Source organism: Haliotis cracherodii, unplaced genomic scaffold, assembly GCF_022045235.1.
Source record: "Haliotis cracherodii isolate W230 unplaced genomic scaffold, xgHalCrac1.p SCAF_20, whole genome shotgun sequence".
Taxonomy (NCBI): Eukaryota; Metazoa; Mollusca; class Gastropoda; order Lepetellida; family Haliotidae; genus Haliotis; species Haliotis cracherodii.
The window spans coordinates 13,651,621-13,664,252 of NW_027266276.1; the positions used below are offsets into that span (position 1 = coordinate 13,651,621).

General features: G+C 37.7%; 1 protein-coding gene across 1 annotated transcript; it reads left to right on the forward strand.

Annotated features, from left to right (window-relative positions):
- The first annotated feature begins 1,226 nt into the window (after positions 1 to 1,226).
- Positions 1,227 to 11,695, forward strand: LOC139470400 (uncharacterized). Its single transcript, XM_071252815.1, has 6 exons — positions 1,227 to 1,287; positions 1,779 to 1,964; positions 9,159 to 9,398; positions 10,313 to 10,342; positions 10,747 to 10,896; positions 11,571 to 11,695. The coding sequence occupies exons 1-6, from the start codon at positions 1,227 to 1,229 to the stop codon at positions 11,693 to 11,695; spliced, it is 792 nt and encodes a 263-aa protein (XP_071108916.1).
- The last annotated feature ends 937 nt before the right edge of the window (positions 11,696 to 12,632 follow it).

Sequence of the window (12,632 nt, forward strand, 5' to 3'; positions counted from 1 at the left end):
AAAAATTGGGAAAGATTGTCGGTATTGAATGAAAAGGTACAGATAACCGACGTAAAAATTATGAGAACAACTGGGAAATACCAAACGTAACCCCCCTGTTCCTGAAATGGACTTGTCCGACATTGCTGAGGTTGGATGCTATTCAGGGAGTCATCATTATTTTAATACGGTAAACAGCTTTAAAACGTGTTCATTTTTTGAAATCCCATGTATCAAATAAACAACTCCCACTCGTGGTTTATTTTTTTAACTATTTGACAATTTGCTGTTCATGATTCGTTCACTGGAGGTATGTGTCAGATGTCATGGGACAAAAGCACAGTCGGACCAGCTTCGTCCACTTTCCTGGAGAAACCCTTTAGGAATTCAATAAATGAACAGTATCACGATCTCTCCGACGCTATTCGGTGGGAAAGATCAATGTTTAGACAGAATACAAGGTACTCCATGATTAAACATCGTCCCCGATGCACTGGACCCGTGAAGATCCGGGATAGAATAGGTCTTCAGTAAACCATGCTAGCTGTAAAAGGTGAATATGCTTGTCGTAAGAGGCGACTAACGGGATCGGGTGGTCAAGGCTCACTGACTGGGTTGGTGCATGTCATCGATCCCTATTGCGTGGATCGATGCTCATATTAGCAATAACTGGATCTCGATTATTTACAGACCGCCATCATATAACTGGAATATAACCTACAACAAACAAACCAAACCAAACCGATACACAAGCACTGTAACCGATACTCACGTGTCATACAGTTCAAGGGACACAACTCTGTGATGTAATGTCTTTGACTTATGTGATACACGTGCCCCAGCAGACTCCAACACCCGCACCAATCACCATCAACCATATAATGTCATCGTTGGAACTATAGGTAACTTTGCAGAACAAAGTAGTAGCTGTCCCTTTCAACTCAACTGCGTCATTGTCTCTCAAACCCGACGATTTCATATAGCAGTGCCACGGACATGTCTTATTGATATACGAAGTGCTGATTGATATCTTATTTTTATCAAAATCACATGTGACTGTTCACTTGAACCGTTGTCATTAAACTTTCACCTTGAGACACAAAAGTTGAATTTGTATTATCCCATAAACACATTCTTGTGTTCACGCTAGGTTGTCAAGAGGAAGGTGATGAGTCGTCAACATGCAATGCAACGAGAGTACAAAGCTGCATGTGTTGACCCAGTGGGGCAATACGGTGTCCGACGAGATGGTGCTGTCCCGTGGACTGTGGTTATTTCTCACCCGTATCTTGCAGCATTCAGTTAACGGTAAGTACAAATGTCATCAAACCAAATTGTGATCAAGCTATTACCAAGAAGCACAACTCAAAATAATAGGTTTAAATTCAGTTTCGGCCGAACAATTGTTGTGTTCTTTATTAAAATGGCTTGTCCCTTTCACCTCCGATAAGTGTGAATCAGTTTGAAAGGCAATACAAATTTAACTGTGATACTTTTGTCTTAAAATGACAGAAAACGACTATGATCTGTCTTGACAAGTAGTTTATTGTGTCAGCTTATAAGGTGCCGGAATTAGCTGTGCAGAATTAAAAGCATTAGGCGTGCCAAGATACATGGTCATGAGTTCGAATCATGGATTCGCAATGTTTATGGTCGACCGTGCTTTGTATGTATTAAATAAAGTGGGTGTGTAAATATTGCAATCGGTTCTCACGACAAATATGGGATTCCTCGGGTGTGTTGCTAGCGTGAGGCAGGCATACGAAGTAGGAATTATAAAATAGGGATTCTCCCTACAGGAGGCAGCTGTCCAGATGATGTTGTCTCTGTCAGTGGAGGTAAATGCTACTTCATTGCAAATACTTCGAAGAAATCGACTTCGGCTACACACTATTGCAACGACAACTATAAGAACAAAGCTTTCCCGGATACTCTGGTAGCTAACAACGAGATCAAGTCACATCTTCTACGGCTAAACCCGGCTTGTGAGTATGTTACAATTTTCCATACTCCACAGCCAACATCCAACCGTACATGATCTTGTGGCACCAACAAATGCAATCAGTAGTTTAATACCACTTATGCAAATGACCGGGGGGGGGGGGGGGGGGGGGCAACTTTCTGGAGTAGTATTAAACGTTTATTACAGTATCGCAGTCGAAAATCTGGGGTGCCACCGTTTGTATGGGTGACTTACTTTCATGAACAAGTTTCTGATAATGAGTTTGATAAATCTGTTGCAGATTTTATCAGACATCATGATCCTCTGAATTGTGAGAAATGTAACGAAACTGAGGTGCTATCAGATATGATTACAGATGAAGAAATATAACAAGTAGTGAACACTTTAAAATTAGGAAAGGCACCTGGATCGGATGGAATACTACAAATGGAGTTCTACAAATATTGCATGAATATCGTCCTATACTTAAATATACTTTTCAATGCCATTTTAAAGACAGGGACTTTCCCTTGTGCCTGGAATATTGGCCTTATAATTCCTTTGTATAAATCTGGTGAGTCAACAAATCCTAACAATTATAGAGAAATATCCCTCCTAAATATAATGGGAAAAATATTTACTTCTGTTGTTGAACATAGACTTAGATACTAGGGGTGAAATCAACGAGATGTTATCGGAATCCCAAACTGGATTCAGAGAGGATCATTCAACAACTGATAATGTTTTTGTTTTGCAGGCATTGTGTCAAAGTATTTAAGAAAACCAAAACATCGCTTTTATGCAGGTGTCCCGGTATAAACTCTCTCCCGTACAAATTCTCCCCCCGGAGAATCTGTTCTGAAATAAAATCTCCCCCGGGCGGATATATTTCGCGCCCCCCTCAGTATAAAGTCTCCCCCCTGAATATTCGGTTTGTTGCAATTTCTTTAATTACTATATTCTTTAAATAGATATCTTTAATGTAAGGAGGGTTGCTTTAAAAAATAGATTAGGAAATATGGTCATAATGAATTGATATTTCAGCATATTATATTTGGTAAGTGTACCTTCCATCCTAAAATAAGTATAAGTTATATATCATACCAAACAAATTTGAATGAAATGACTTAATGTAACAAATACATGTATGGTTACTGTTGTATCTGAATTCAGAAATCTTATTAATCCTCGCAAACATTTGGTTTTAACACTAAAAATAAAGGAGAGAACAAAATAAATAAAAAAGTACATAAACAAATAAACATTAAAACCTTGAGGAATATGAAAAGCCAATGTGTAATGCTAAAGCCGAAGACATGATAAACTGTACCAACATTACAAAGTTCCCCGATATGCATGCTTTACCTGGGTTACATACCGGTGATCTAAGTTAGAAATATATGACTGATATAAATTGGATTATCTTTTTTTTCTTGAATGTGCTCCATTCAAGAAAATTATATAGAATTATGTATTTACTCTCCACCATGTATTTTGCTCTTTTATGTAAACGCTTTATACACCTTACACATTTAAATTACAGATTCCTTTGTTTTGATTTTAATGCAAACAAACCAGGATTTTCAATGTATTTAGTTTCAACAGATTTTTAAATATATGAATGGGGATTGAGCAAATATTCCGTGAGTCCTCGTAGAAAAGTCTTGACTGTGTGTTTTCTTTGATGAGAATGTTTCTCACCGACCTTAGCGTGTAGGGGTGTGATGTCCTGGGCAGGAAATGACAGTGTTATGACTACTCGTCTTTCATTAATTAACGTGTTGGGCATCCCTAATTAACCTTTATATATTAAACCAACACAGGATGTTTTCTGGAAGTGGACAATCGCGAATGTCATGGGGCTGACATGACACGTGTTAATAACTGTGCTAGAACTTTTAAAGTTACTAAACATTCTTTACATCTAACGGGGGGAGATTTTATTTCTTAGGGTGGGGGAGAGTTTATTTCGAGAGGGTCTGAACTGTACCGGTATAAATTCGCCGGGGTGGGGGTATTCTGGGGGCGAATATATTTCGTGACACCGGAACTACTGATGTTACTGATTTCAGAAATCTTATTAATCCTCGCAAACATTCGGTGTTAACACTAACTACGTAAAAACTGTCAAAATATGGTTTAAACAGTATTTTATTTCCATTAATGTTCAGATTTTACATTACATAGTATTACAAAATGGAAAAAGGATTAACAAACAGGCCAAAAAGGCCTATATTAATGCTTCTCCTAATATTGTACACTATACATGCAGATTGTTATGAAGTCTATAGAGCAGACATTAATGAGTAACACAACATGAAGTAAAATGGAAAGCAACATGGCTTCCGTTTTGGAAGGACTAAATTTCACCTGCCATTTACTTGCCCAGTTTGATATACATTCTAAATCACTAATCAATATAGCGGCTGTGGATTCAGGATCTTCAATAATTAGAAATAAAGATGTATCATCAGCAAAAAGTTTAATATTACTTGTTATCCCATGAGTCAGATCATTAATATAAATAAGGAATAACAGAAGTCCTAAAACTGAGCCCTGTGGCACTCCGCTAGAACAGGTTTATAATTTGACATATAGCCATTAATTACTACAGACTTCCAAACCAGTCCAGAAGATTATCCCCTATCCCTGTTGACTTTAATTTAACTAATAGGCCTTCATGCCAGACACGATCAAACGCCTTACTTATATCACAAAATATGGCGCGAACTTCCTTTCCATCATCCAAGGCTTTGGAGATCACATTGTATAATTCAGTTAACTGATAAACAGTTGAATCTCCAGATTTGAATCCCGATTGTGAAGTGGTTATGATATCATTATCCAAATAAACATTGTAGACATGCTTAAATACACATTTTTCAAATACCTTAGAAAGAGAAGTTGTCAGGGTTACTGGTCTATAATTATTACAATCATGAACACTACCTTTTTTATGGATTGGAACAATAAGAGATTTTTTTCCATTGACAAGGAAAGGAGGAAAGTCGTAGCGATAAATTGAACAGTAAAGTAATGGGAGCACATAGAGGTTTAGCTAATTTTTTTAAAAGCTTATTACCAATATTATCTGGACCTTTAGCTTTGGTAGTATTTAAACTTAATATAATATCATGGACTTCTTTTTCAGACAAAAGCAAGTCGTTAAGTTTATTTACCGGCTCATGTAAGTTATTAGTTTTCTTCTCGGGTTCTTCAACTTGGGCTTGTTGAATAAAGAAGTCATTAAAAGCCTCAGCAATGTCACTGGGATGATCAACAACGTTCCCATTAATCATAATAGGAGGGGATTGTGTATTTGAATTTCTATTATGCTGTATATTTTTTTTAATTAAGCGCCACCATGATTTAGTACCACATTCTGAATTAATAGTATCATCTAATTTCAAATCATAAGCGCGCTTAGCTTTCCTAACTTCAGTAATAACTTTGTTCCGTGCTAATCTGAAGCGCTCCCAATCAATCTGTAATTTTCTTCTTTTAGCAGTTCTATGCAATCGATTTCTATTCCTCATCAGCTTACGCAAGTAGCCATTCATCCAAGAACAATCCCCTGATCGTACAACCACTTCTTTTGGGGGTATGTACAGATCTATCAATTGTAATAATTTTGAAGTAAATAGTGAAATAGACATGTCAATATCAGTGTGGTCAATAATACTTCTCCAATCAGTGGCAGCAATACAATCACTTAGGCCATCGTAGTAAGCATGGTTATAATCACATATAATTCGCTTAAAAGATTCCTTACGTGCCTTTCCAAACCTGAGGGAAACGAATACAGGACTATGATCACTGCATACTGGAGGAAGAATACCTGATTCATGTACAATGCTATAAATAGAGGTAAAGATGAGATCAAGCAAAGTACTAGTAGTATCAGTTACTCGTGTAGGTTCAGAAAATGCAACAAGTTGTATTAGGTTGTAAAATAATTGTAAATATTTACGTCGTTACGTCTGTTAAATATATTAGCATTAAAGTCACCTACTACAATCATTTTAGAGTTTTTATCAGCAGCTTTCGCAAATGATTCATCAATTAAGTCCCAGTAGTAGTTCCTGAGGTCCCCTCTATAGAATGTACCAATCAACAATTTATTATTATTTACAATGACCTCAATCCATACAGCTTCTAAGTTTGGGAGATCAAGATCGGGGACATGCGTAAAATACAGGTGATCTTTTACATACACTGCGACCCCTCCACCCCTTGTATGTCTGTCTTTGCGAATCGGTGGATGGTAACCAGATATCATAATTGCATCATTTGAAATGCCAGGATGAAACCAGGTTTCGGAAAGGCAGATAATGTCAAAATTACCGTATTCTGCTGTTAATAGATCAACCTTATCCTTCAAGCTCCTTATGTTCAGATGTACAATAGAAAGAGGTCCCGGAAGTGGGTGAATATTCCCCGAGCATAGCAGCAATATTGATATTATTAAGAAGTGACGAACCCCTAAACATAGGTATAAAACTATACAAAAACACAAAAACTTGTCAAAACGGCGCCTATTTCTGGCATAAAGAATAGTTGCAAAGCGCCCGACTGCCATTTGATACTGGCATATATCAACCCCCATTATATTGGAAACTAACAAGCAATACAAACCACAAACAAACTGTCAAAATATCCACGCCGTTATACTCTGATTTAAAATCTAAAATATATTCCTTAACACAGGCTACGATTTTAAAATGGTATCAGTGTAATACCAGTGGCTTAAATCTACTTTAAAATCTACTTAGACTGCGTACGTTTAAATGTATAATCTTTATAAGCAAAGTAACCCAAAATAAAGAGAAATGTGTATCATCTTCCCAAAATGATTAGCATGAATAGATTCAAAAACACCTGTATTGAACAACATCAACCGGCATCGTCAAAGCAAAGTGTACATGTAATTGTTACAATGGGGCTGGCGGTGAATATTAATAAAGAACATCTTGTTAAAAAGACACACCGAAACTGATTTGCATAACTGATGACAACAACATATTGCAAAATATCAAAATAGTAAAAATTATACAGTTTAACCTTACACTGAAGGGAAAACAAGAACGACAAAGAGAAGTAAAATAGTACGTCATATAGAACTGAGATAAAATAATCTGAGAAGGAATTCATACGTTATATACAACTTAAAAATATATTATTATGAAAAACGAAAGGAAAGGTGGACCCCCCCTCCTTCCACACCATCAAAATCAATAAAAATTAAAAATCAACAAATACCCCCCCCCACACACACACACACACACACACACACACACACACACACACACACACACACACACACACACACACACACACACACTAAAGTACTAGTAAAAAAATGAATAAAAAAACACATAAACAAATTAACATTAAAACTATTGGCAACTGCATGGCAAGTATTTATGAAACGACCGGGGCAGGAAATATTCTGGGGGGAGATTTTATTTCGTAGGGTGGGGGAGAGTTTATTTCGAGAGGGGCGGAACTGTACCGGTATAAATTCGCCGGGGGGAGATTTTATTCTGGGGGAGAATATATTTCGTGACACCGGCTTTATAGATTTTAGAAAGGCGTTCGATTTTGTTGATAGAAAGAAACTGCTGTAAGTACTGCTCCAAAAAGGTGTTCATGGTAAAATGTATAAAGTTATTAAAAATATGTATAAAAATGTTTGGGCATGTGTGAAGATAAGTAACAGCAGATAGGATGTTTTTAACACCTCTAGTGGTGTAAGACAGGGCTGTATGTTGAGCCCATTATTGTTTATCCTTTTTGTCAATCAATTAGTGTCTGAAATTTAGGCAAGTGAATGCCGGGGCATTTTTGTAAGTGAAGTTATTGAAACAATTAAGCTGCTGCTCTTTGCAGATGATGTTGTCCTACTTGCAGACTCCGTGATAGAATTGCAAAGAAAATTAGATATATTAGAATAAGTTTGCAGAAAATGGGCAATGGAGGTAAAAATGGTAAAATCAAATATTATTGTTTTCAGAAATGGTGTGTATCTTAACAAAGTGGAAAAAATGGTTTTATAAATCTATGGAAATGTCAGCAATTTCACATTATAAATACCTGGGCATTATATTTTCTTCCATGTTTATCTGGTCTAAAGCTTGTGAGACTATTTCATTACAAGCTAAAAAGTCATGTTTTCCGTTATTTCAACTTATGAAAACTTATCCAGATATATCTTTATATCGGATTTTGCATTTCAAGAGTGTTCAGGCTAAATGACCATCACTCAGTATGTGCTGCTGTACTTAAAGGTATTCCTCGTGTGAGTTTATGAAAGTATTACTGACTTATATGGCAGCTTTTAAAGCAATTTTATCTGGTATCAATGGTTCACAAAGTGACATAGTTTATGAAATATTAAAGTTCGATACATTTTTTAACTCAAAGTTTATTACGTGTGTTATTGTGTGGATTCCAGCTCATGTTGGGCTGCATGGAAATGAGACAGCTGACAAACTCTCGCTTGCAATATCCTGAGGTTAAAACATCGGTATTCAGATCTCAAACAAAAGATTTCGACTTAATGTCAGCAAAAACATTCAACACAAGCAGGGAATAGTTGTCGGGTAATGGGACAAGGGGCTGACATATGAATTCAATTTGTCCTTCTTTTAAAACAAATAGGATAATTCGTCGACGGAATTCCGAAGAAACGTGGGGAGGTAATTATTACAAGTCTTCGTCTTGGACACAGTGGGCCAAATGCTTCCTGCATTGTCATTGATAAAAAGGTTACACTATTTTCATGGTTCAACTCAGCGGGCAATATTAGGCTTCGTGACTTCATTAAATTAAGAGTATTTCAACATTTTGTCCTTTTTTTTGTCTGATCTGTTTTTTTATGGAATTATTTCTTACTTTTCAGAAATGAAATAGTGATTACCTGCTGTTTTAATATATAAGTTGGATCATGAAGTAGATGCGTTCATCATCTCAATTCCATTACTCGGTTTGCTCTTGTTTAAAAACATTGGATGTGTTGGGCCTTTAAAGTATACCATACCTTACCACATAATACAAATCCATTCTGGTAAGCTCTGAACTCTGTCCACGACAACATTTTCTACCAGAAGTTTGATCATTTGCTGCCATTGATAGTTACTATAAATAAATTTACAATAGTTTCTACCGACACTAACATTCCTAACATATAACTTTATGCATTTCTGTAACGTCTGATACAGTCCATTCTAACCACCAGGCAACATCGCGGCTGAATATCGTTGCTGGATAGACCTCCTTCGTACAGAGGCCATACCACACTTCCATGTCGGCAGCAATGCTACAAGATTGCCCTATACTGACTGGAACCCGCATAAACCTGTCCCTGAGGATACATTTGGCTCTCACAACTGTGGTATCTTCGCCTGCTCTAAGAACATGTACTGGTGGGAAAATAATAGTTGCAGCAAATCAAGAAACTTCATCTGTGAAATGAAAGGTTGGTATTTGTCTTCAAGGACCATGGCTTGTCATCAGAAGTGACTAATGGGATCAGGTACTCAGGCTCGCTGAGATGGCTGATGCCCATACTCCAATTGCGTGGATCGATGCTTAGGATGTAAGTCACTGGATTTTCTTGTTCAGACTCGATTATTTATAAACCGCAATCATATTACTGGAATAGCGCTGCGGGTAGGGTTAAGAAGCAAGTTAAATGATATCACAATGGAATGTACACGACTGAAAATCGCTACCACTATCTATAATAAAGGCATGCGGGGGAACAGGGGACCCCTGGACGCTGCAATTCACTGTGCAGTGTTGCAGTCCCTTTGGCACACCAGAAACACATGGTCATAGGTCCGAATCCCAGATAATGTTTCTAGTCTCTTGTCCCGTGGGATTCACCAAAGTGGTGAGTGAGTTGGGTTTAACGCGGCTTTCAACAGTATTCAAGTTAAATCGCGGCGTGTTAGCTTAATGTGGGAGGAAGGCCCGAGGTGATGCAGGTCTCAGACGTTTACCACTTTGGTGAAACTCACGAGCATGGGTATGGTGCTGACAAACCTAGAAACATAATCGGGGCGAACCGGGATTCGAATTCACAATCATAGGTCTCTAGACAGCGAATCGCGGCGCCTTAGACGACTGGGCCACCCGTGCTTCCATCAAAGTGGTGAAGGCATAAAACCTGGCTTTTTCCCACACCAAGTGAACACGCCGTGACATGACGAGAATACTGTTCAAAGCCCCGTTATTCCCCACTCACTCACTCTAAGCAATGACTTGGACATTCTATAAAATAAGGACATTGATTGATATGGCAAGTCAAGATCTGTTAGCAAGAATGTGTCTGTGTCTTGAGGGTATCAAATAACATGTCTCTATCACGAAGGTGTTCTTTCTTTTCAGAGTGCCCACACAGTTGTAACCCTGCAGCTGGTAAGAACTGACTTTCACTATTGTGTGAGTTTCTTAGAGCATTCATAGAGTGAGGGCCAAACATATTCCCATATACCAGTGTATAATTCAATGTTCATGTTTATCGCTAACACTATGGATATTTCTTAAAAACCGCACTTTGCATTTTTTATCATAACTGTGCGTGATATTCCTTATCGGCGGAATGGCTTGTTTTGACTAAGACTTAATAAGAATTAGCACACATGTAGCTATCTTCGTTAATTAATCATCGCGATATTTCGTGATTCTATTCAAGGTTGCGAGGACTATAGTACATATGTCTATACACCCACACACGTGTGCACGTCGCTATGTGAGTGACATAGTCTTGAACGCAAAGTAAATCGCCATCTCACATCACCCCATTCTATTTGTCTGTACAGAAACCTCGACGACTACTGTTGTAAACACTATGGCGTTTCCGAATACAACATCAACGACACAGGATGTGACAACAGTGGAGCTCATTTCTAATACAACATCAGTGGACACGGAGAATGTGTTATCCATTACAACAATGCCAACACAATTTCGTAAGTATGTGCATGTATTAACACACCGTAGGTTGTGGGGAGCTTACTTAAGGTGGCATGTGAATACAGAACTGATGATATAACGTAAATTTAACCGTTGGGGGCAAAGGAGGCCTTCGGCGAAAACCGTTATTGTTTGACAATCGTTTGTTTTATCTACCGACAGGGCAGGTTTACCCTTTCCGCGAAAACATGTTGTCACCACCGATTTTGTCAGTCATACAATAATATAATGTTCATCACTATTTTGTTATTCAATTCGCAGATAAATGTAGACTGATTATTCTCTGACAAGTTATATTTCCATGCTTACGCCCTCCACGACGTGAGGATAAGGGAACGGAGTTGATCCCCCGTCCGTCTGTTTCTCAAGGTAGACAAAGTTTCTCAAAAACTGTTTAAGTTTGAGAAATGAAAGAAACTACTGACGTTACAGGAATGGAAATGTGGTTGCTTATCTCGGAGATACTAAGAAAGCCTGAGTTTTAAAATTTGTATCATAAATTATTTTCTCGAGATTAGTTCCCTTGCTCCATGTTTTTACGGCATGTCATTTTACTTCGTGCATAGTGTCTGCAATGGGTTGTTCTCAGAAACTCCAGTTATTATTATTATTATTATTATTATTATTATTATTATTATTATTATTACCGTTATTTTCATTTTCATTTTAGACATGGGTTCAACTGCCAGTGTGTTTGAAACATCTCTCAAGACAGCCATGCTTATGATTCAAGTCCTCCAACTTCAGTTCATAAAGGCAAAACACCACACATGTACTTGTAGGGTCACGAAATAAATATATGTGCACGCAATTTAGTTACAGTACTCTACGGCGTCTTAATAATATAATGCCGGACGTCATATCGTATTTCAAGGTTTTCTTATATCTGTTGCATCACGAGATGCCTAAGAGGTCCATCCTATAGCTCAAAGCCAAAACAGGTTCCTTGACAGTGACGGATTTACAATTATGAATTTTCAATTTAGAATTGACGTTCACTTTGCGTGTGTTAAAAGAGGTAGGGCGAAACTGTATGAACCTCTGAGCTAGCGATGACGTTCATACAATGTTTGACCCTCTGTCTTTGAAGGGCCCGTGAAGTTTCGGGGTAAAATAGGTCTTCAGCAACCCATGCTTGCCGTAATAGGTGACTATGCTTGTCGTAAGAGGCGACTAACGTGATCGGGTGGTCAGGCTCGCTGACTTGGTTAAAACGTCTTCGATCCCAATTGCGTGGATCGATGCTCATGATATTAATTACTGAATCTCGATTATTTACAGACCGCTGTCATATAGCTGGAATATTGCTGACTGCGGCGTTAAACAACAAACCAACAAACCAACAAATCAGTCTTTGAAGGTTCATTCTCCAATGAATTCACACAAAAGTGAATGTCAAATTTAATGATTTCTTGCATCAGTGTACACTATCTCGAAGGATCTTTACAAATTTCATTCCATGTGTACGTGGTGGCAATGTAACTACCAATGTTCACGCGGGAAAGAAGTAGGGACTAAAATTAATAATAACATGAGTTGGTGTATGTCCAAAATGCCCTGCAGTAACATCCTTGAAGTTTGGTAATAACAAATAGATTTAAACAATAACCTGCAGTAACATCCTTGAAGTTTGGTAATAACAAATAGATCTAAACAATACCCTGCAGTAACATCCTTGAAGTTTGGTAATAACAAATAGATCTAAACAATACCCTGCAGTAACATCCTTGAA

Excerpts from the sequence above, each read along its gene's own strand:
- LOC139470400 (XM_071252815.1), top strand. The coding sequence starts at position 1,227 with ATGGTGCTGTCCCGTGGACTGTGGTTATTTCTCACCCGTATCTTGCAG. Across the intron at positions 9,399-10,312 it reads CTTCATCTGTGAAATGAAAG|AGTGCCCACACAGTTGTAAC; the intron begins GTTGGTATTTGT and ends CTTTCTTTTCAG. Across the intron at positions 10,343-10,746 it reads CAGTTGTAACCCTGCAGCTG|AAACCTCGACGACTACTGTT; the intron begins GTAAGAACTGAC and ends TTGTCTGTACAG.